The 24877-nt window shown below is 50.3% G+C and overlaps 1 protein-coding gene across 1 annotated transcript in view; it reads right to left on the reverse strand.

Moving 5' to 3' along the window:
* CNGB1 (cyclic nucleotide gated channel subunit beta 1) overlaps positions 1 to 24877 on the reverse strand; it is an 80935-nt gene that overhangs the window by 20039 nt on the left and 36019 nt on the right. Inside the window, exons 15-25 of the mRNA XM_055552358.1 lie at positions 24431 to 24740; positions 23730 to 23766; positions 14839 to 15001; positions 11186 to 11293; positions 8950 to 9107; positions 7721 to 7876; positions 6186 to 6394; positions 5120 to 5170; positions 4775 to 4861; positions 4305 to 4369; positions 3353 to 3475 (exon numbers count right to left, since the gene is read on the reverse strand). Of these exons, the coding sequence (XP_055408333.1) occupies positions 3353 to 3475; positions 4305 to 4369; positions 4775 to 4861; positions 5120 to 5170; positions 6186 to 6394; positions 7721 to 7876; positions 8950 to 9107; positions 11186 to 11293; positions 14839 to 15001; positions 23730 to 23766; positions 24431 to 24740 (1467 nt within the window). The remainder of the gene's footprint in view (positions 1 to 3352; positions 3476 to 4304; positions 4370 to 4774; positions 4862 to 5119; positions 5171 to 6185; positions 6395 to 7720; positions 7877 to 8949; positions 9108 to 11185; positions 11294 to 14838; positions 15002 to 23729; positions 23767 to 24430; positions 24741 to 24877) is intronic.

The raw sequence follows: 24877 nt of genomic DNA on the forward strand, positions 1-24877 counted from the left end.
TCCCTTAGGATGGACTGGTTTGATCTCCTTGCAGTCCAAGAGACTCTCAAGAGCCTTCTCCAACACCACAGTTCAAAAGCATCAATTCTTTGGTGCTCAGCTTTCTTTATAGTCCAACTCTCACATCCATACATGACTACTGGGAAATCCATAGCTTTGACTGGACAGACCTTTGTTGGCAAAGTAATGTCTCTGCTTTTTAATATGCTGTCTGGGTTGGTCATAGTTTTTCTTCCAAGGAGCAAGCGTCTTAATTTCATGGCTGTAGTCACCATCTGCAGTGATTTTGGAGCCCAAGAAAATAAAGTCTGTCACTATTTCCATTGTTTTCCCATCTATTTGCCATGAAGTCATGGGACCAGATGCCATGATCTTAGATCTTTGAATGTTGAGTTTTAAGCCAGCTTTAAACTCTCCTCTTTCACTTTCATCAGGAGGCTCTTTAATTCTTCTTTGCTTTCTGCCATAAGGGTGGTGTCATCTGTGTATTTGAGTTTATTGATGTTTCTCCCGGAAATCTTGATTCCAGCTTGTGCTTCATCCAGCTTGTGCTTCATCCAGCCTGGCATGTCACATGATGTACTCTGAATATACATTAAATAAGCAGGGTGACAATATACAGCCTTGACGTACTCCTTTCCCAATTTGGAACCAGTCTGTTGTTCCATGTCTGGTTCTAACTATTGCTTCTTGACCTGCATACAGGTTTCTCAGGAGGCAGGTCAGGTGGTCTGGTAGTCCCATGTCTTGAAGAATTTTCCACCATTTGTTGTGATCTACACAGTCAAAGGCTTTGGCGTAATCAATAAAGCAGAAGCTTTTCTGGAATTCTCTTGCCTTTTTTGTGATCTAACAGATGTTGGCAATTTGATCTCTGGTTCCTCTGCCTTTTCTAAATCCAGCTTGAACATCTGGAAGTGTATGGTTCACATACTGCTGAAGCCTGGCTTGGAGAATTTTGAGCATTACCTTGCTAGCATGTGAGATGAGTGCAACTGTGCAGTAGTTTGAACATTCTTTGGCCCTGCCCTTCTTTGAAATGAAAACTGACTTTTTCCAGTCCTGTGGCCACTGTTGAGTTATCCAGATTTGCTGGCATATTGAGTGCAGCACTTTTGCAGCATCATCTTTTAGGATTTGAAATAGCTCAGCTGGAATTCCATCCCCTCCACTAGTTTTGTTTGTAGCGATGCTTCCTAAGGCCCACTTGACTTTGCATTCCAGGATGTCTGGCTCCAGGTGAGTGATCACACACTATCATGGTTATGTGGGTCATGAAGATCTTTTTTGTATAGTTCTTCTGTGTATTCTTGCCACCTCTTCTTAATATCTTGTGCTTCTGTTAGGTCCATACCACTTCTGTCCTTTATTGTGCCCATCTTTGCAAGAAATGTTCCCTTGGTATCTCTAATTTTCTTGAGAGTTAAGAAAATCAAGTCCCCTTTAGGGGGACTGAGTTGGGCACTGCCTGGGTGCCGGGTGCTGCTGGGCCACCAGCAGAATGAAGATGAGTGATCCATATAGCTCTGGCTTTCCCTGAAGCCCTTCCTGACTAGAGAAGCCAGCTACTGGCATGGATGGCACATCTTAGGGGTCTCTTGAGTATTCCATGCAACTAGACCTGTGGAGACCCCTGCATACTGCCCCAGACCTGGCCAACGCAAAGCAGGATGAAGAAACCAAATATATAGGAGCTTAGGTCCTTAGGCCCCCCGGCCTATAGCAGGCATTCAAGAAATGCTCACTATTTTGAAAGTTATTATTATGAATGATATTGGATTTTTAGAGGAATTCTTCTTCACTAGTTGTGCTTTTGCATATCTTGGGTTTCGCTGTAGGATTTTATTTGGAAAAGGGTGATGCTGCCAGAAAGTGTGCCTCTCCATGGCACAGGGAAGCCCCAGAGGGCTAGCCCTGTCTTCCCCTCTCTGCCTGCCATCTGTGCAGGCCTGCCTGTGATGGGTGCCAGGCCCTGCCCTGGGAAATGGCTTCTTAGCCAGGTGGAATATGAACCCCTCTGAGAATTTGAGGACAGTTAGGAAGCTTCTCCTCAGAAGTCAGCATGCTCCCAAAATTCAGTTCCGATTTCAAGACGGGTTTGTGACCCTAGGTTAGGTTCCTGGTGTGCTGGCTTCCCCTTAAGAGTGACCACAGCTAGGAAGTGGGGTCACTGACTCCTGTCCACACATGGGCTGGATGTGTTACACACGTTAATTTATTTATTTCTCATGAGAAATCTGTGTGATCCCACCCCCATTTTATAGATGAGAAAACTGAGTCTCAGAAGGGGTAACGGCCTTACCCAAAGTCACAGAGCAAGATTTAATGAATAGCTTCTGTTCTTCCCTTTGCACAAAGGCCTGTGAGTCCTCTCTCTGCCCTCTTGTGAGGGGATGAATGAATGAACAAGTGAGTGAGTGAATGAATGGTCTAGTCATGGTCTCTGGACCAGGGCTGTAGGTGGGTTCAGCTAAGGGGAACAGGAGCAGGGTCAGTGGTGGTGTCGGGGGTTGGGCCCTGATCCCACCCCTGACACACGGCACCCCACAGTGGATGTCAGGTTCCCCCTCCTGCCTGCTGGGCTGCCTTGGACCCTCAGACTCTCCCAGTGAGCTCCCCTCAGGCCACAGGCCCATCTCAGAAGGCGAAGGGTCACTGTGGCCGAGTACTGAGGCATTTGGCCCGAGAAGGGGACATTCTGGACCAACAGCCACTCTATAAAGAAGCCACCTGGGGACCTCCCTGCTGGTCCAGGGGTTAAAAATCTGCCTGTCAATGCAGGGGACCCAGGTTTGATCCCTAAACCAGGAAAGTCCCACATGCTACAGAGTAACTAAGCCCGCATGCCTAGAGCCTGTGCTCTGAAACGAGAGAAGCCACCACAATGAGAGGCCTGCTCACTGCAACTAGAAAGTAGCCCCCGACTCACCGCAACCAGGGAAAGCCCATGTGCACCAACGAAGACCCAGCACTACCAAAAGCAAATAAACAAACCTTAAAAAAAAAAAAAAGAAAAAGAAACCACCTTGGATGCAAGTGACAACCTGCTCTAGCTCAAGCTAGAAGCAAGTGTGAGGAGGAGGTCAAAGTGTTGACAAGCTGGATGGAGAGCATTTGGCATCACTTGTGGGCACAGCCCAGGGTGAGGCAGGGCCTGCCTGAGGGGACTCGCAGCCCCCTGGGCCTGAACTCTTCCTCTGCCTCTGTCACCACAGCTGACCAAGTGCCCACTATGGCCTGGCACTGATTCCTTGGGAACAAGGTGAGCCGGCAACATGGTGGCAGCGGGACTCCTCTCTAGGAGTCTTGGTGCCATGAATTATTAAGACACAGGAGGAAGACTGCGGCTCACCTGTTTCCCACGCCATCATAAACCCAGTGAGTGGAGCCGAGGCCCTCATAGGCCGACGCCCAGTAATACAGACATGAGTTCAGATGTAAGCTGTAGAGCAGGTAGGCTGTGGTCCTGATAACCCTGCAGAAGAAGGAAGGCATGAACGCAGCAGTCGAAAAGGTGGCAATGATATCTCAGCCCAGGGGTGGGGACTGCAGGGAACAAGTTAGTCCTCACCCTCCCCAGCACCCTCAGAGATCCCCGTATCGGAGCCACAAGGCCCTGCCCAGCTGCCTGGTGCGACAGACACTTGGCCCATGGGAACCGGTGGCTTTACTACGGGGCCTACTGGCTGCTCTACTGAGACTTTGCTGGTAGGAATGGTGATGCTCCAACAGAAAGTTGTCAAGACTGGGTCCCAGAATTGGCACAGAGCTACATGTGCAGACAATTCTGGGGAAGTGGAGAAGCTGAGGAGGGAATGCATGGGGCAGGGGCGGGGGGCAAAGAAAGGACATGCATGCAGAGAAGCGCTGCCCCTGAGAGAGATCAAGAGGAGCTCTGTCCCCCAGCGTGGCCTGGCTTGTCCTGTGTTCTAAGCCTGGGCGTCCGCAAGATGGCCCACTGTGTCTCTACAGCCCACCACCCATGTTTGAGTGTCTGGGGGTCAGTTTCCTGAGCTGAAACCAAATTGAGGCCCAGCTCCCTGGATATGCAGGGGAGCCACACACATCAGCCTGCATGTGCCCTCCTCACAATTGGGGGAAACGGGACATTCCTGGATCTTTAAAAAACAAACATCCCTTCAAAAAAGGATGAGGAAGAGGCCTGGCTTCCGGCGGGTGGTAGTGGCTAGGGGGCCTGGGAGCCGGGGGATGCTGAAAGGGGAAGGGATGGGGTAGAGAATGTCTTGCTCTGTTCTTGCTGCAAATATCCTGGGACACGTGTGTGCACGTGTCGGGGGTCTCACCTGTAAACGTAGGCTTTGCTGAGGATGGATTCCAGGCGGTTGTTAAACTCAAAGAAGGCCATATACTGGGAGGAAGAGCAAGGTATCAGGGGTGGCCCACTGCCTTCCCCTCCCCACCCACTCCCCACAGCTTCCAGGACCGAGGGTTCTCTCTGCAGCCCCCCAGTGGGAGGGGGAGCCAGGATGGATCTGAACGTGTGGCCGGACTCCTACGTCACCCTAAGTTGTTGCTAGTACTAATAACCCTCACCTCGTGGAATTGAGGAGGAAGCACTTGTAAAGCCTCCAGAACAATATCTAACACACAGCTAAGAAGCACTAACAATCATAAGGAATTTCCCATCATTCCTTGCAGCCACCCTTTCCTGATGCCTCACCAGTGCTGCTTAGACCAGGCATCAAGATGTTGGCGCCAGTACAGAGCACCAGAGGAGCTGGAGGCCTTGGATGGGGAAGTCCACTCGTCTTACCTTCAAACAGCGGGGCAAGCGCAGGAGGGGATTCACACCGAATTTCAAGTAGAGTAAGTCCAAGGGCAAGAGGCAGAGCATGTCCATCTGAAATGCCAGCAGGACACCACAGTGTATAAAACAGCGTGTAACTCCCAGGGGTGTGGGATGGGGTGAGTGGCGGGGGTCTCCACCGTCAATGGAAAGGCGAGGTCAGGATGCCCATGGAGGGGCTTAAACTAAGGCAGCAGGTATCCTACCAACAAGCCCCAGCCTGTGCTGGTCCTGTGGGGGAAACCACATCACACTGGCCTCAAAACACCCAGGCCCCCAGAGACACAGCCTCCTGAGACCCCTGGCACACACCTTAAAGCGCTGAGATTTCAGGTAATTGTTGCGCATCTCCTTTTTGTCCGTCTGGAATAAAATGGAATAATGACTGTGAAATGGCCTGAGAGCTTCCCCCTGACTCCATCAGAGCAGTGATGCAAATTCCCACCCAACCTCGACCTTCCTATCCAAATAACAGCCCCATGGGTGCAGAGCCATTGAATGGACCAGCGGAACCTGGTGAAAGCCTACAGATGGAGAGATCGAGCTCCCCAAGGTGGAGTGGGGGTGTGTCATCCAAGGTCACTCAGCTTGATTCCAGCTTCTTGGATGGAAAGCAGGGATGCTGACCTTACTCTCTCAGTACGTTAGCCTCACCTGGATCATTTGAAACCTTATTCACTGCTCTGATCAGACCAGGAAGGAGGTTGCCCAGGGAATTCTTCCTGTGAATTATTTTAGCAGCTCAACTTCAACTTGTCTGCACACAGAGGAGACCCAGCTCCACCTGCATGGAATTTTGAAAAATGACCTACACAGGGAGATGGGGAGTTTGCCACATCCCAGTCAGGATTTTGGTTTCCTCCCCAGAAAGTACACCAGAACATGGACTCCCCAACTGGTCTGAGGAGTGTGCTTTTTGCAGGAACCACCCCCCCCACCTCAGGAAATGTCAATTGTCAGCAGTTACCTGTGCTGAGCACTCTGCATACATCACCTCCATGGAGCCTCACAGCAATGGTAAGAGGTGAGAACAATTACTATCCCCATTTTAAAGATGAGAAAACTGAGGCTCTGAGAGGTGACACAGTTAGCTCTCATACAGCCAAGATTTGAACCAGGTCTGCCTACTCTAAAGACAATTCTCTGGACTACTTATTCATCTCTATCAGGTGGTCCAGGAACCATTTCACCCACACATGAAGATATGTGTAATTCGGAACGTATCAAAGATGTGTGAAACAAACAACCATGCTGTTGAATAGGCACGAGTGGATGTCCTGAGATTTCCCTGTTCATTTAGCTTCTTGTCCATCCCAGCATCAGCGGCTCTGGCGGCAGGGTCTGCCCCCAGCCACCCCCCGACCCAGCTGTGACTCACAATGATGTCCCCGCCTCTGACAAACTGCAGGCGCGTCTGGAACACGGTGATGTCCAGGAGGTAGATGAGGTCACACAGGTAATCCATCAGCAGCCAGAGGTGGATGTTGTCTGGCGTCTGATAGGGGAAGGCCCAGCGCACGGGAATCAGCCAGCAGTTCCAGTTCCAGGCCAGCACCACGAAGAACAGCCACAAGATGTACATCAGGTCTGCAGGGGTGGGGGAGGGAAGGTGCTAGAACCTCAGCCAGAGAAGGGCCCCTCACCTCGCCGTGTGATTGGGATGAGGCTTTCTTATTTCCACTTATCAACCTGCACTTTCTTACCAGCTCTAAATGTGGCCCTTCTTGAGGGAAAGTCAAAGTGTTAATCATTCAGTCGTGTCCAACTCTTTATGACCCCATGGACTACTATAGGCTACAAGGCTCCTCTGTCCATGGGATTCTCCAGACAAGAATACTGGAGTAGGTTGCCATTCCCTTCTCCAGGGGATCTTCCCAACCCAGGGATCGAACCTGGGTCTCCTGCATTGCAGGCGGTTTCTTTACAGACTGAGCCACCAAAGAAGCCTGGTGGGGGGAGCATAAAAAACAATCTTTGATATAAAAATAAATCACAGCTAGGCCCTAATAAACGGAGTACTCTCAGTAGGGGATGTGAGGTCATTATCAGTTCATAGACAGCTAACAGAAAACACGTATGATCCACTCTGGTTGAATTTTTTCCAAAAATGTATTTCCTGCTTTTCTAAATACACAATAGTGAACAATGCATAGAAGATGGACAGATGGATACATGGACAGGTGTATGGAAGGATGTATACTGTAGGTCACGTGGGCATTTTATTATTTATTTATTTACTTTTATTTTTTGGCCACATCCAGCAGTTTGTGGGATCTTAGTTCCCTGAACAGGGATCGAACTAGTGCCCCCTGCAGTGAATGTACAGAGTCCTAACCATCGGACTGAAAGGGAATTCCCCCCAACCTGGGCATTTTAAAGGACCCATGGACACCAGGGTTGGAGTCCTGCCCCTCAGTGACTTCTTGTGTGACCCTGGGAAAGTCCCTCTCTGGTCCCTGCTCTGTCCTCCTCAGAGAAGTCACAGGAGAAGTCAGATTTAAAAAAGAAAAGGCAGGGAAACCCTTTGTAAAGTGCTGTGCACATATGGAGGTTTGTTATTCCTGGAGAATATAAAATGAGCTAAAAGGCAAGTGAGAGGCACTTCACTTGAGATGTTGGAAGAATTTTTCCCCTTCTCTGCTCAGAGCAGCAGATCTGGGAAAGGAGCCAGTAAGGGCAGAGTAGAAAAAAGACTTGGCCAAGAGTCAGGAGTCCTGAGTCTGCCGCTGACTAGTTGTGTCTTTAGGCCAGTTAATTCCTCTGTGCCTTAGTTTCCTTGCCTGTTAAGATGGGTGCCCTATTCCTCCTTCCTAGTCCAGGGACTTCAGTTTGTTTGGGCCCCTCTCTGTCCCCGCCCCGCCCCGCCCCCTTCCATGACGCGGTGGCCACGCCCACTGCCCTCCCAGGACTCACTGGTCAGCGGGTCAATGCTCTGGGGAAACTGGTACTTCTTCCAGGGGCGGCGTTTGAACTTGCAGCAGAGCATCTCACAGTAGTGTTCCTCTTCCACCTGCCCCGCTTCAGCCGGCTTCGCTTCTGGGGCCGGCTCTGGGGCTTTTTTGGCTGGGGCTGTGGGATGACGCTGGTGACCCTCGGACCTAGCCCCGGGGCTCAGGCTGAGGATGCAAAGACAAGGCACCCGACTGCAGACGCTGGAGCTGAGGGGCCCTGACAGCTCTCCACAACCAGCCACAAGCTCTGCGTGTTCTCCTGCAGCAAACCCCACATATCCTCTTAAATGGCAACCTGAGCACCTGCTCTGAAACGCTTGCCTACTACCCACAGGGGACCACTGCTCAGGAGCTGCCTAAAATGAGGTGTTTCTGGGAAAGCTGGGTGTTCAGTTGCATGTCTGCTTATGTGTCTGTGTTTGGACACCCTGGTTCTCTCTGGAGGTGGGGGGACATTGGCACCCAGAACTCCCACCCCCAGGAATCAGGAAAACATTGCCCTATGTTTTTCAGCACAGGAATCTTCGTCTCTAAAACAAGACACTGAATGGGATCACAGCCTTCCTCTGCATCTGTGGAGATGTTTGTTGGTGAACTAGAGATTGGCTCTCAAAGGTTCAATATGGCTATGTTTCTAGCTTTAGGATTATGAAGTCAGGCTCTGCTAGGTTCATTGTCGGTATTTTGAGTTCAAAGACACAAGCCTCCTTTGGAAAAACCTAGAAAACCTCCCTGGCAAGAGAGCGTGGTTCTTATTTCCTCCTGGTACTCTGAAAGAAGAAAACTTCCAAATAAATATTGTAACCAAGGCCTTTGAAAACTAAGACTGTGTGGTTCCAGAGTGGGTTATGGATACCATCTGAGTGTTAGACCGTGACATATGCCCCAGGGTGGACCACCTACCTGCCTGCAAGCAGGAAAGGGGCAGAAGGTCAACCAGGGAACATGCCCTCTGGGAGACAGAGCTAAGTACAACTGGATCATTGGCCAGAACTCTGACCTTCTTTCCACCCCTGGACATGTAGCTAAACCTGTATACAAAGGATCTCGAATTCCAGAGAGTGGAGATCTGCGCTTCTCTCAAGCACCCCCACCATTTTCTTGGGGCTACCCTCCCTATGAGTTGAAAGAGGGCTCCAGGGGCCCCACCACACCCTGGGTCCAGTGGACCATCACCAGCTCTGGACTCACAGGGCTTGGGGCTCTCCTCATCGGAGGTGACGTCAGGGTCGATGAGCTTCTCCTTCACCTTCTCCGTCCGCTCCTTGAAGAGCTTCACCAGCTCCTGGAGCCGGTCATTGATGATGGCACTGTTCTGGCTGGCTGTCGAGGTTGCACGGTCCTGGTCACTGTGGAAACAGCACCCAGAGCTGAGCAGACTGTGTGGGGAGGGACCCCTGCGCCCCCAGGCAAGGGCAGAATCTGTATCCCACCTGGCCAGAGGGGGTCTATCCTGCCCCAGTCTCCCTCTTGACATCAAAACATCAAACCCACCTTAATATCTCCTGGGAGGAAATTCAGCCTGGGAATTGCACCGGGATACCCAGCTTTTTAGGAAATGTACCATTCAGGCTCTGATTCAGATGGGCAATTCTAAAAAACTCTGGATTCCACTTGTAATTTAGGGGGCAACTCTTGGAACTCAGTTCAGGGCTGTTAGACTCAGTTTGGGGTTCACATGAGATACGGGACTGATTAGAGAGGGGACAGCGGCTACTTTTTGAGGCTTAGGAAATAGCTGATTTTAAAAACAGTGCAGGGAATTCCCTGGCGGTCCTGAGGTTAGGACTCTGAGCTCTCACTGCCAAGGTCATGGGTTTGATCCCTGGTCAGGGAACTAAGATCCCACAAGCCATGCAGCATGGGCAAAATAAATAAATTAATTAGTTTAATTCAATTAAAATTTAAAAAGAACATTACAGATACATTATAAATCCTTTTAATTTATAGGAATTTAAAATGTATGAACTTGCATCAAGAGAGACAGACAGACAGACAGAATGAATGAGAGTCTGCCTGACAGTCTGCTCAGCATGGGTCCAGAGCTCTGGGTGAGTTGAGATGGGTGGCTGTGTGAATTAGCCTAGTTCCCTGTTCTTTGCTGAGTGGCCTGTGATCCTCTCGCTGAGCTGAGGATGATACTGGTGTTTACAGATCTATTGTTTTTTTCATACACTGAGGCACTGAAACTCAAGCCAGCTACTCCTCATGTTCTCAGCTGAGCTGGAGACAAGCAGTGTGGGGTCATAATAAGAGACGGCACCAGGGGTGGAGGAGACAGGAACTGCTCACCCACTTTGAGAAGCAGTCGCCACCCAGCCAGGGACCCCGCTGCCCAGGTGTGGCCATGTCAGCTCTCTTCTGCGCACAAGCCTTGTGCAACTGCAGGCCTCCTTATGGAGAGCAGCCTGGCACTCTCCCTTTCCAGTCTGACCAGTGAGATCTTGAAAGTCGCAGAAAGATGGCAGAGCCACTGCTGGCTGGGTCCTTAAATGACTGCAGAGAGCAGAGTCTGCCACTGACCTGAAACACCCACCTGATGGCATGACTGACATGAGCCATCTTGTTCCTTATGCACTGAAACACTGAGGTCTATTTGCTATAGCATCTTAACTTACTGAGGGAATACCTAGGGCTCCATGCTGACCACCTTAAGAGCTTTTCTCCCAAGGGAATTTTTATTATTCTACAGGATTTCTGCCTTATCTTCTGATATGAACCCTAACCCCGCCCTGATCCTATTGCATAAGATGAGACTCCCATTGTACACTAAAAGGAATCACTGGATGATAGGTGAGGTTTGGGTTTTTTTCCTGCTTCTTGGCTTTTCTGAACTTTCCGCAATACTGCTAAGCATAAACTCCTTAAAATTACAGGCAGAAAAAAAAAGACTGGAAGGAAAGGCCATGGTTTCCTGAGGTCACTCCAGGAGTATGGCTGGGGAGGAGGTGAGACGCCCAGGCCAGAGCCCAGGGCTGGGGGATTCGTTGTCACTAGCCTACGTAGACCCTTCAGAAAAACATCTCCCACTGGCCCAGCCCTTGAGACAGGCAGATATCAGAGACACAGGCCCTGATACCCTCAGAGTGGCCTTTAAACATTGTTCCGTGGACCAGCTGCATTGGAATCACCTGAGGAGCTTATAAACACTTGGCTTCCCCAGGTCCACTCTCTGTGGCTCGGGACACAGGAGGCCCAGAGCCCCGGCCCATTCTGCAGACCAGATTTTGCACAACTGCTGGGCCAGCCAGAAGCAGCCAGGGCAGGGGACCCAGCCCTCCCTTACTGCTTGGAAACTACTGGCACAGTCTACCTTCAGGCAGAGTGTTCTAAAAACATCCATGCTCTCCCCAGCTCACCTCCCTTCGCTTGCCCATCCCCACCCAGACTTCTGACTCGTGAGACCCCAGAGGCAGCCCCCACTTACTCAGTGCCCTGTGGGCTGGTGGGGTTCGACCAGGCGACCACGGGGGATGCAGCCGGTGACAGCATCTTGAGCTCTTCAGCCTCATCATCTTGGGAAGGCAGCCTCTTCCTGCAAGAACACAGACATGGAAAGGGACTTCAGGGAGGCAGGAGCCAACTTGGAGCCCTGCAGATCACCCAGAGCAAATCCTGGGTGGGAGGTGGGGGCAGAGGATGGTGCTGCCCGAGGGTCCTCGCTTGCCTGCAGGGAAACAAAAAGGGAGAAGAGGGGACACAGCCCGCCTCTGGACCTTAGTCTCTGCATGCGTTCAGCGGCCTCATGTAAAAGTAACAGTACTGACTCAGCATCAGGCAAACCCAACTCTGCTCCCCAGCCCTGCTTCTTCCCAACGTGTGACCTTGGCAAGTTAACTTAAACTCTCTGAGCTGCCTCAGCTTTCCCGTCTGTAAAATGGGACTGTGTGTGCTGTGCTTAGTTGCTCAGTCATGTCTGCCTCTTTGTGACCCCATGGACTGTAGCCCGCCAGGCTCCTCTGTCCACAGGGATTCTCCAGCAAGAATACGGGAGTGGGTTGCCATGCCCTCCTCCAGGGGATCTTCCCAACCCAGGGATCAAACCCAGGTCTCCCATGTTGCAGGTGTATTCTTTACCAGCTGAGCTACCAGGGAAGCCCAAAATGGGACTAAATCTAACCAGCTCAATGAGGCGCTTATCACTCAGTCAGGTCTCATTTTAAACATCCTTCTCCCCCCACCTCCCAGTCTGGCGGCACAGAGCTCCCCAGCCCACCCCCACCTCTTTCTCCACCACACCACCTTCCAGCCTCCAATAAGGTGTGAGGGCTCCCATTCAATCCTGTTACCTCTCCTAGAAGCTCAGCTTCCCTCCCTTAGCAGATGTGCCCCTGATTGGAAAAACTGACACCCACAGGCCATGGAGTCTGGTCTCCTACACGTGGTATGACCTGGGACAAGCCCCATCCCCTCCTGAAGCTCCCTCTTCCCTATCTGAAGGATGAAGACTAAATTATCCTGGGTCCCCACCATTCAGTCCAAGTCTACCAGTGTTGCTTTTGGAACCACTGGTGTCTTGGCTGATGGTGTCTAGATCTGAATACATGTGGTACTTCTACCATCCCCCACCACCGTGACTCCGGATTCCACTATTAGGGCTTTTAGAGGGATACAGTCAGAGGGATGTGCAGCATTTGCTTTACTCCAGAAAGCTCTGGAACGACCCTATCTTCTGTCAACTAAAATGGCAAGACTCATGGGTTCGCCTCTTTTACACTCTAATTAAAATGAGGCCTGCAGGGCACTTCCCTGGTGGTCCAGTGGCTAAAACTCTGCACTCCCAATGCAGGGGACCTGGGCTCAACCCCTGGTCAGGGCGCTACATCCCACATGCCACAACTAAGACCTGGCATAGTCAAATAGCCATCAGGGAAAAGACCCTGATGCTGGGAAATATTGAAGGTGGGAGGAAAAGGGGACAACAGCAGATGAGATGGTTGGATGGCATCACTGACTCAATGGACATGAGGTTGAGCAAGCTCCGGGAGTTGGTGATGGACAGGGAAGCCTGGCCTGCTGCAGTCCATGGGGCTGCAAAGAGTTGGACACGACTGAGCAACTGAACTGACTGGTAGCCAAATAAATATATAAATACTGAAAAAAAGGATGCCTGCACACAAGAAGACTGGGGCAGAAATCTCACAACTAGGACTTAAACTCAGCCCTCTTGCCCTCATCCCAGTGCCTTATGAGGACCTGGAGAGAGTCCAGAAAGTGGAAGTCAGTCAGAAGCTGTTCCCCCAGCATTGCCCAGTGCTTGGCCCTGTGCTAAGCACTTCACTTACAGGAGTTTGTTGAATTTTCACATGCCTAAGGTACAGGGAATGTTTCATCCCCATCTTATCATGGAAAGATGAAGGCCTAGGAAGATCAAATGACTTGCTTTAAGCCTCACATCTGGTAAGTGGTGACCTGGGATTCACTCCAAACCACAGCTCTGCACTGTGAGAAGGGCCTTGCCCACATGCCCCCCTCTACCCCTCTGTTTGGGTGGCTTCTCTGCTCCAATCAATTGCCCTGTGTTCATTCCATCCCTGACCACAGACAGCCCCATTGGTGTCTCATGTCAGGCATCAGAATTCCTTCTTGGGGCAAGCTCAGGCTGAGGCTTCTCCAGTTTCTCACAGTCATGTTCTGCTTAGCAACTCCCTGGAGGAGTCTTGTGTGATTACTTGTTCACTATCTCCATTGCACTAGAATATCTGCTCTATTAGGACAGGCTTTTCCCTAATGTGTCTACAGCACCTAGAGCAGAGGCTGGCACATAAAGATGTTCAAAAAATGTTTGCAAATGAATGATAACCAGAGGAGCCTCACAGACCCAGCTCATAAGCAAAAGGTAGGAGCTTGGATTCTAGCCCCATGTGACCTTAGTCCCCTCGTCGCTGCTCCCCAGTATCCATCTTTAATCCAACCTGTACAGTTTCTCCACCCTAATAAAGGGAATAGAGGGAGGTAGACCAGATGTCCACAGTCATGGTAGTGCCTTGTCTTCTGCTATCTGTACTCTGTATATGATTCAATGAATTAACCATGAGGACTGATGTGTCTGTGAGCTGTGTTCTGAGGCCAGGTGAGATTATGCCTCTCTTCTCCACGTTAAAATCTGGGAACCTCTGTTGATGACATCCAGCCATTTCTATCCCAGCAGGCGCCTGACTTCAGCTGAGAAATTACTCAAGAGCTCATGGATGAGAGCAAGAATTAATCAAGAAAAAAGAACCATCTCTCAATCCAGCCAGCAAAGGGAAGGCGCTGGTGGCTCTTCTTTAACTTAAATAACCACTCACAAAGCACAGTACTGCACCTCACAGCCTGCCTATAGCTCTACACAGGAATGCTCTCAGCTACCCGGCTCAGGTTGTCCCAAACCACCTCTAACCATGCAGCAACTAACTTATCTCAAGAAGCACAACAGTGTGTGCAACCCTGAGCAGGAATTTCACTTTCAAGAAAGGAGCCCAAGGACAGAAGGCAGAGGACCAAAGAGATAGCCATAGCACCTTTGTGTTCACTATTTAACAGGCAAGGATTGTTACGTCTGTTCTGACATGTGGAGCTGGAAGATGTCAACACAGCATCACAGTGACAGTCTAGCAGTATGGAAGGGGGCTCAATAAATATGATGTGGTCTCAGACGAGATGTGATCCAATCCTACCTTCAATTAAAACCACTCAGAAGCCTGGGCCCACAAATAAGGTATGGAAGAGAGGGCAGAAAAATAAAACCACAACCTAACCTAGCGTGGTGGGATGAGGGATGGTTATTGTATCTAGAGTTCTTTGGTATTTCCATTGTAATTGTTAACAATAATATTAGCCCTGTCACATCTGTTACCCCCTTCAAACCATACACTCAATGGTATTCTGGACAGGGCTTCCTCAGAGATCTCTTTCTAGAGCCTGAAACCAGGAATTAGGAGACCTGGAAAGGGGTGGGCCCATGGTCCCAATGCTGACGGCACCTCACTGAGTGACCTTGGGCCAGTGTCCTCCCCTCTCTGGCCCCAGTGTCCTCTTCTATCAAATGCATAGATGGCACAGTGCTATGAAACACCGAAGAGAAGCATAGACGGTGACCTGAGGCTCCCTGTGGCTGATCCTGGGACCGCAAGGGTGTCGGATTTGGCAGGAGACAGGGGCAGCTGCACGGGAGAGGGTGGGTTCTCCTCCGCGATGAGGGGGCGACTGTCAGCATCAGCGTCTTCCACCTGCACTTCAGGGTGCTCTTCCGTGGCAGGTACTGGGGAGGGGAAGGAGGACACAGCATCAGAGAGGAGCCAGGTCCCCGGAGCCTTGCTGTGTTCTACGGGGAAGCCACAGAGTGTGTGTGTCTGGAGGGGCCTGTGGCAGCCTTGCCTCCACACAGGGTCCACAGGAGAGCTCCATGCAGGGGACACAACGATGCGGGGGGGGCCCTCTGAGGGCCATGCCCCTGGCGGCCACTGACCCAGGAGCCACGGGAGCAGCCATGATGTCACAGGAGCTCCCGGACACAGCCTGGAGCCCAGCCTGGTTTCCCTGGGCCTGGAGAAGCAGCAAGGCCCTGGGGTGGGGATTGGGGTGGCAGCGCTGAGAAAGGGCTTGGGGAGCCTGCCTGGGGGGCGCTGAGTCCTAGGGTCTGGCCTGGTGCAGTCTGGCTCAGCTGCTTCCTCTCCCAGGGCCTCAGTTTCCCCATCCCAAGGTAGGAATGATGAGGCTTTCCCAGGCCCGTGGGGGCAGCAGACATGGGGGTACAAGATCTCTTTTTTTTTAATTTTTTATTAAAGCATAGTTGATTTACAATGTTGTGCCAATTTCTGCTGTATAGCCAAGTGACTCAGTTATACACATATATTCTTTCTTTTCATTCTTTTCCATTATGGTTTATCACAGGATGTTGAATCTAGTTCCCTGTGCTATACCACAGGACCTTGTTGTTTATCCACCCTATATATATTTTATATCCAATCCCACACTGCCAGTCCTTCCCTCCCCTATCTCCCTCCCCAGTGGCAGCCAGAAATCTGTGTCTCTTTCTGTTTTGAGACAGGTTCATTTGCACCATCTTTTAGATTCCACATATACTGATCGCATATGAAATTTGTCTTTCTCTTTCTCACTTACTTCATTTCATATGATAATCTCTAATTGCATCCATGCTGCTGCAAATGGCATGATTTCATTCTTTTTGTGGCCGAGTAGTATTCCATTTATACATGTACCACATCTTTACTCGTTCATCTGTCAATGGGCATTTAGTTGTTTTCATATTTTGACTATTGTAAACAGTGCTGCCGTGAACATAGGGGTGATGTATCTTCTGAATTGTAGCTTTGTCCAGGTATATGACCAGGAGTGGGATTTCTGGATCATATGGTAATTCTATTTTTAGTTTTCTGAGGAACCTCCACACTGTTCTCCTCAGTGGCTGTACCAACTTACATTCCTACCAGCGGTGTAGGAGGGTTCCCTTTTCTCCATACCCTCTCCAACATTTGTTATTTGTAGACTTTTTCACGATGGTCATTCTGATCAATGTGAGGTGGTACCTTCTAGTTTGGATTTGCATTTCTCTAATAATCAATGCTGTTAGCATCTTTTCATGTGCTTACCGGTCATCTGTACATCTTCTTTGAAGAAATGCCTATTAAAGTCTTTTGCCCATTTTTCAATTGAGCTGTTCTGGTGGTGGTGGTGGTGGTAGGAACTGTTTGTATATTTTGGAGACTAAGCCCTTGTCCATCAACTCATTTGCAAATATTTTCTCCCATTCCATAGGCTGTCTTTTCTTTCTTTCTTCCTTTTTCATGATTTCCTCTGCTGTGCAAAAGCTTGTAAACGTTTGATTAGGTCCCATTTATTTATTTTTGTTTTTTATTTCTATTGCCTTGGGAGACTGAACTAAGAAAGCATTGGTACGATTTATGTCAGAGAATGTTTTGCCTATGCTCTCTTCTAGGAGTTTTACATGTCATGTCTTAGGTTTAAGTCTTCAAGCCATTTTAAGTTTATTTTTGTATATGGTGTGAGGGTATGTTCGAACTTCACTTATTTACATGCAGGTAACTTTCCCAGCACCACTTGCTAAAGAGACTGTCTTTTACCCATTTTATATTCTTGCCTCCTTTGTTGGAGATTAATTGGTCATAGGTGTATGGGTTTATTTCTAGGCTCTATTTTCACTGTTTCATAGATCTGCATGTCCATTTTTATACCCTTACAACCCTGTTTTGATTTTACTATAGCTTTGTAGTATTATCTGAAGTCTGGGAGAGTTATGCCTCTTGCTCCATGGCCCCCATCCCTAGGCCGCCTCACAGGATTGCTTTGGCAATTCTGGGTCTTTAATAGTCCTTATAAAAATTTTTCGATTCCTTGTTCTAGTTCTGTGAAAAATGTCTTGGGTATTTTGATAGGTATCATACTAAATTTGCACATTGCTTTGGATAAAATTGCCATTTTAACAATATTAATCCTTGCAATCCTCTTGGAAGGGAATGGGATATCTTTCCAATTCTTTGAATCCTCTTTAATTTGCTTTACTGATATTTTACAGTTTTCAGCATATTAGTCTTTCACCTCTTTGGTCAGGTTTATTCCTAGGTGTTTTGTTTTGTTTTTTAATTTATTTTTGGTTGCACTGGGCCTTCATTGCTGGGTGCAGGATTTTCTCCAGCTGTGGCAAGCAGGAGCTAATCTCTAGTTGCAGTGTGTGGGCTTCTCATTGCAGTAGCTTCTCTTGTTTTAGAGCATGGGCTTCAGGAGTTGCAACATGCAGGCTCGGTAGTGGCAGCGCACAGGCTTAGTTGCTCCAAGGCATGTGGAATCCTCCCAAGCCAGGGATCAAACCCATGTCCCCTACTTTGGCAGGCAGATTCTTAACCACTTTACCACCAGGTAAGTCCTTTTTTTTTTTTTTTTTTGGTGCTATTTTTAAAGGGTTTCTTTTTTTTACATTCCTTTTCTGATATTTCATTGTTATTATAAAGTGTTGCAACTCATTTTTTAATATTAATCTTGAATCCCGCTACTTCGCTAAATTCATTTATTAGAAGGCAATGGCACCCCACTCCAGTACTCTTGCCTGGAAAATCCCATGGATGGAGGAGTCTGGTAGGCTGCAGTCCATGGGGTCGCTAAGAGTCAGACACGACTGAGTGACTTTACTTTCACTTTTCACTTTCATGCATTGGAGAAGGAAATGGCAACCCACTCCAGTGTTCTTGCCTGGAGAATCCCAGGGACAGGGGAGCCTGGTGGGCTGCCATCTATGGGGCCGCGCAGAGTTGGACACGACTGAAGCGACTTAGCAGCAGCAGCAGCAGCAGCAGCAGCAATGTTTGCGTGGAGTCTTTAGGGTTTCCTATGTATAGTATCATGTCATCTGCATGTAGTGACAATTTTACCTCTTCAGGGCCTCACACTCTTGAAGGGCCTTGAATGGAGACATTTGGAAGCTTCCTACAATCAAGGGTGACAGACTGTTTTTGTAATGTGTGTTACCCCTGTGACATTTGGTATTTTCTTATTTTTGTATCTGCTAAGAGCCCCCAGAAATAATCCCCTCAGCTCCTCTCCTGACCTCTGAGAAGCCTCGCATTCTGAGAATCAGATCCTTCCTGGGGAGACTGGGTGTGTCCCTGTTTTGGGCTTCATTACCCTCCCCCGGGACTGTGGGGACAGGTCTGCCCCTAGGCAGAGCTCAGAGGATGCTGAGGGGCTGGGAGGGTGCCCCCACTCCCCCACTACACCTGGGCCAAACCACGCAATAGTAGCCAGGTGCAGGTCTGGGTACCAGCAAGGCAGGTGCACACCCCCAAAATGTGGAGGGGTGCATTTTGAAACATTTGGATATGTGAGCTTTTTTTAATGGCCACATGGGAAAAACCAGCACATTATGAAGGTTGGTGGAGGGAACATAAGCAGACCTCAAGACTCTGGGGCATTTGTTGTACTAACCCTAAGCCCTCAGGAAAAGAGGATGAGCAGGACTTTTGCTAGACTCAACAGAGATACCCCAGGTTGTGCAAAGCACGAGAGAGCCATGGGGTGGCAGGGACCTCCCCCTGCTTCCCACAGACCTCGGGAGAGGGGAGCTGGAGGTGGGCTGGGGGCATGGAGGCAGCCAGGACTAAGGCAGCTTCTCAAAAATGCTCAGGGCCCCAGGTGCTTCCAGAATGGCCCCCTGGCAGCAAAAAAACACATGGCCTCAGCATCCATGAGGCTGTCCCAGGGAGCCTGGGAGGGACCACATGGTCCCCTCACCCCCTACCTCACCCTGCATAAGACCCTACAAACTCAGTCACTCTCAAAGGTAGGGGGACCTCCTAAACCCAATGTTTCATTTCCTGCCAGTTTGACAGAGTAGGAACTCAAAACAGAAATCATATTTGTTTATATTATACTGATTTATAGAATAAGAATCTGTGACTAAGAACACAAAGAATAATATTGTATGCTTAAATTGGTTTAGAGAATAATAATATTTACTGTTAAGCACTTCCTATGTGCCTACTAGGCATTTGTTTCACTAAACTCTAAGTGCTTAATTTATATGTATATATAAACCCTTTCGTCATTCCCAGCCACTCTATGAGGTCATTGTTATCATTGTCCCCATTTTGTGGAGAAGGAAATGAAGCACAGAGAAGTTAAGAAACCTGCAGCAGAGCCCAGATTTGGACCCAGGCATCCTGGCTCCAGAGCTAAAACTCTCAGCCCATCCTGAGGTTGGTGACCAGCCTACATACAGATTTCTGTGCCACGCAGAACCACTGAAATGGAAATAATCTTGTCACTGCATGCTGTCATTGCCTCGGCCACACCATCTAAAATCATCGTGTGTCAATCACAGTTGGTTCAGACCATTGTCCCAATGTGTCACTGCGACTGTTTCTCAAAGCGTGGGGCTCCCAGGGACCAGAGAAGGCAGGTGATGATTTTAGATGGCACAGCCGAGACAAAGGATGACACAGAATGAGACCACTCCTCCCTTTCCTGTTCGCTCTGGATCCAGCCTGGGCAGAGAGGAAACCTCAGGTTAGTGCTGCTATGGCCTCAACGCCTCCCAGACATGTCCTAGTTCCCTTCCGCAGACTCAGCTATGAGCCTTCAGCAGGCCCCCACCTCACCAGAAATTACCAACACGACCTAGTTCCCCATGTCTTTGTGGTTATTTCTATTTATGCCCTTCTATTTATGGCAGGCCAGGCTGGTTTTCCATTTGAATTATAATGTAAAGCTTCCTATTTAAATACACTGAATTGAATGAAAAAGTGAGTAAGCAAATAAGTGCAGAGTTGGTGCATGGTTGCATGCATGCGTGCTAAGTCACTTGAGTCACATCCGACTTTTTGTGATCCTATGGGCTGTAGCCCGCCAGGCTCCTCTGTCCATGGGATTCTCCAGGCAAGAATACTGGAGTGGGTTGCCACACTCTCTTCCAGCAGAGTTGATACAGAATATACAAAAATCAAGAAGTGATGCAAGGGTGGAGGACATGCGGGACCCTTTGGAGTGAGATTTAGGGCTGGCCTGGAAGACTGAGCTTGGCATGTCATCCCCAGTAGCTCATGTGGAGAACATCACCGGTCATGAGGTCTAGCCAGGAGCTCTGAGAGACAGCCCTGAGCCACCCCGAGCCACCGCCACCCCCAACCCCAGGTGTTACGCTGTCCCTGCTAACCGAACAAGCCCCAGGGTCACTTGGCCAGGCGGGCTGATCTTACTCCACCTCACCCCCACTCTGCCCCCCTCAAGCCAGGAAGAGGGGAGAATAAGAGTGGATCTCTTCTCATGAAATGTTCAGCTTGACCTGCCTGTGGATATCGCAGACAACTTTGCCCAGGGTCATCCAGAAACAGATGAATCAAAGGCAAAATGGGCAGGTCTGGTTTGAGTCAAGGCAGACTCAAAGTGACAGGGATTCGCCGCGAGGCACCAGGATGTCCCCCAGCTCTTTGTCAGCAGGCAGCAAATAGCAGGAGCCCGAAGGCCACTATGGGGACCCTGTCACAATTAAATGGATCCAGACAGGCTCTCTCTCTGCACTGGCCCCTGAGGACACCTCTCCTCTGGGTCTGCCTGTCAACACCTGGGGGCCTCTCCTTTCCTGAAAGGGAATTTGCTGGGCAGACAGACACAGTCCTCAGAAAGTCCAGCTCCCAGCAAACTCTCAAGGTCAGTAGATTCTGTCTGCAATGGACCTTCACCTCATCTCCTGGTCCATTTCCCTCTAATTATTCTTCCCCCTGACCCAGCTCCTTGATCCAAGCCTCTTCATTGGCCTGGAGATCTGAATGACTTGTTTAAACTAGGGTATGAGTGACTAACCCATATAAAAACTGATGATCTGCAAAATGCCACGTTTAACCCCAAAAAATGAATTGCTAATTGTGGAATTTCAGGCACAGAGAGAAGGGGACTATTATGCCTTAAATCACCACAAAGCAAGGTGAAGACACTGGTCAGCAGAGGAAGAAGGGGTGGTTTTCCAGGAGCCCAAATAGCAGTCCCACACCAAGACCACAGCACCCATGCAGAAAACAGCCCAAGCCATGCAGAAACACACAACACAGACACCAGCATGCTGGGTGGGCAGTTTCACACTACCTAGACGACGGACTGAGCTCCTGGTCTCCTTGACGAAGCTGGAGTTGGACAAGTTTGTCCTCCGGGAGATGAGGACAGGGATGCGGGTGATGGGGGGGCGGTAGCTGGGCACATTGGGGAGGTGCTCCACCAGGTTGCGGGAGGCAAGCCTGGGGGTCACTTGGCCAGGCGACTGGTCCTGGACTAGGTGATTCAGCTCCATGTCCCGGCCTGGTTTAGCCATAATGCTGAGGCCAGGGGGTCTTAGGCAGAGGCAGGACCCTGGGGACTGCAATGAGGAGCAAAGAGTTGGGAGAGGCAGAGGAAGTGGGGCTCTTCCCCACCGGTGTCAACACAGACCAGCCCAGTGCCCACCGGTACTCACAGGAGTGCACCCAGAGTCTGAAGCACCACTCTTGTCCCTGGAGGGCAACACCAGTAGTGTGGCTGGTCCACCCACAGCTCTGAGAGACAGCCCCGAGCACCACCCAGTTCTGGCACTTTCTCTCCTTAACCAACCATCATAGCATTTCCTACTTTACAATCAAAGAACCTAGAACTCCTCAGGCTCTTAGGCTAACACTCAAACATTCTTAATCTGGTAGGATTTTCCATCCTAAAGAAACCCTGGAGCTCAATTAATTTCACTTCCAACCAGACACAATAACTTTTCCTAGGTTCCTGGTTCCCCAAATAGGCTGCATATTGGAATTGCCTAGGGAGGCCTGGCAATGCCTGATGCCCAGGCCCACCCCCAGAGATTCTGATTTAATGGTCTGAGGTGAGGACTGGCACCGGGATTAAAGTTACAAATGATTGCAATCACAGTCATGAGAACCACGACTCAAGGCCACTGCCTCTCAAACACAAATGTGCAGAGAAACCTCCAGGGATCTTCTGCTTCAGCTGGGTGGTGTGGGGCCTGGATTCTGCATTCTGAAGCAGCTCCCAGGTGACACCAAAGCTGCTGGTTTGAGAGCCACACTTTCAAGTGGCGGCAGACTGAAGGCCATGCCTCAGTGTTTCTCAAAGTGTGATTCCCAGGCCACCTGCTTCCAAATGACCTGGGGAAGGGCGTGGAACCAGCCCCATGGAACCCTAGTTTGCACCCCCTGATCCTGGTCTTGCTCATCTTTGTGGGGTGCAGACTTAGTAGGTTTCCAGTAGATTTGGGTTAAAGTTAACAGAGGATGTTTTTCAAAGACCAGGTGGGAAGCAGACTCAGGACACCTGGGTTAAGACAGCTGGGTCCAACCCATCTCCAATGCTGGTTGCCTAGGAAACAGGCTCATGAACCCAATTATGGTCTCTTCCTTCAGGGCCAGGGATGCATGGTCACCCCCACTCTGCCCAACAACCCAGTGAGGTTACTGTTACTGTTACTGTTACTGCCCCCTCTTCTTGACTTGGAAGCCACTGTTAAGAGAGGTCACAGACTGGCTCCAGGTCACACAGAAAGGAAGAGGGGGAGCCAGGAGTGACATGAAGGTCTGTGTCCTTGCTGCCCACACAGAGCCTCAGTTTTCTCATCTATAAAATGGTCTGTGTGCCTCCCAGGGTGTCTGGAGCACTACTAGTGCCTTGAGGATTGTGGAGGTTTGCAAGGCCTGGGTTCAGTGTCCAGCTGGCTTCACTCCCCTAGACTCTGGCCTGTCGTCCCTGAAGTTCTCAGGATTAGGGGTCAGAGTGACAAATGACCAAACTTGTACCAAAGATCTCAGCAGTAAGGAAAAACTCAAAAGACACAGGGTCTAGGACATGCTTTTAGCAAGCTCTGGTCCCAATCTTCATTCAGGTATGATACATTTGAGCCAAATTCTCACTGGTCTGTAGCCTAGAGAGTTGTGGACCCAGTGAAGAGGTTGGTAGGAGGGATTAGCTAGGAGTAGGGTTTCCCTAGGCCTCCTGGGGTCCTGGGGTTTCCCAGGTGGTGCAGTGGAAAGGAACCCGTCTGTCAATGCAGGAGACGCAAGAAACGTGGGTTCGATCCCTTGGTCGGGAAGATTCCCCAGTAGGAAATGGCAACCTGCTCCAGTATTCCTGGCTGGAGAATCCCATGGACAGAAGAGCCTGGTGAGCTACAGTCCATGGGATTGCAGAGTCACACAGGACTGAGTGAGTGAGCATACCCATACCTGGAGTCCTGGTGGGGTAGGAGTGGGGGGAAGGTAGGGGGCAGGGCCTCAAGGCAATTCCCTTGGGCCCTTGAAATACATCATCAGACTCTGATTATGTGGTCCTAAGATGCAGAAAATGGGTTTTGCCTGAGGATGGGATGAGTTGGGGAGGGGAAGAAATTGAGAGGCAGAGGGGGAGGGCTTGCCCCTGTGCCCCGGCTGCCTCCAGCCTCAAAGAAGCCTGGACATTCTTATGCAACCCCACCCCCACTGCACACCTACCTCCTGAGCTGTCAGCCAAGGCCTCTTCTTGCAGCTCCTGTGAAAGATAAAGCGGAAACCGAAGTGGTAACCATCCAACCATACCTGCCCTGGTCCAGCCCAGCCAGTGTCAGGGGATCTGCCCTCAGGCATCTTCATGGGCCCAAGTCTACTCCTTATCCTGCCCACTGGTCACACCTTCAGCCCACCTTCTGGAGCATCCAGTGCACACAGGAGCCCCAGGCCCCAACACCTGGGCCTGTCACATATCATGAGGGGAAATTCTCAGGCAACCCTCTGTGTGTGGAGACAAAGCAACTAAAGCAGCCCCCACGGCACTCTCCGCCTGGCACCACATTTCACAGCCTACAGCCGTGTACAAAACTCTGGAAAGAGGTTTTTAGCCCCATTTTACAGAGGTGACCACTGAGGCCCAGGGTAAGGTCTTACCTAGGGTCACATAGCCACATGAGGACTGGAGTCTAGGACCGCTGCTGCCCACTCATGGCCATGTCGCCAAGGCCCTTCTTGATGCCATCTGATCCCTGACACAAGCAGGGCCTTACAGCAACTACCATCCCACTCTTCTCTATTCAGTGGGCATCTCATCAGCTGAACCCTCACCCCCCGTAAACAAAGTGGACAAGGCCCCAGCCCCTTCCACTGACTTAGGCCCAGGAATCCAAGGTAGCCAGGGAACGAGGCCTGGCGCTGCTCCATACCTGGTGTGAGGTGCTCTGGTCCTGGGCTCCTCCTACTCCGTCCTGCTCCTGGGCTCCACCCACTTCACTCTGGTCCTGGGCTCCGCCTACTTCACCCTGGGCCTGGGCTCCGCCCACTTCACTCTGGTCCTGGGCTCCGCCTACTTCACCCTGGGCCTGGGCTCCGCCCACTTCACTCTGGTCCTGGGCTCCGCCTACTTCGTTCTGGGCCTGGGCTCCGCCCACTTCACTCTGGTCCTGGGTTTCACTTTCTTCACTCTGGTCCTCCTCGCTCTGTGGCACCAGATAACTATCCAGCAGGACACTGTGACTGCGAGGGGGCAGGAGGCAAGGTCTGGGGTTAGGGATATTAAATGTTTTCCCAGTTGTGCTGAGTGCCAGGCTCTGTGAAGGGCTGGGGCACAAAGATGCCTAAGGATCGGTCCTCGGCCTCCTGAAGCTCCCAGC

The sequence above is a fragment of the Bubalus kerabau genome, chromosome 17 (assembly GCF_029407905.1).
Source record: "Bubalus kerabau isolate K-KA32 ecotype Philippines breed swamp buffalo chromosome 17, PCC_UOA_SB_1v2, whole genome shotgun sequence".
NCBI classification, from domain to species: domain Eukaryota; kingdom Metazoa; phylum Chordata; class Mammalia; order Artiodactyla; family Bovidae; genus Bubalus; species Bubalus kerabau.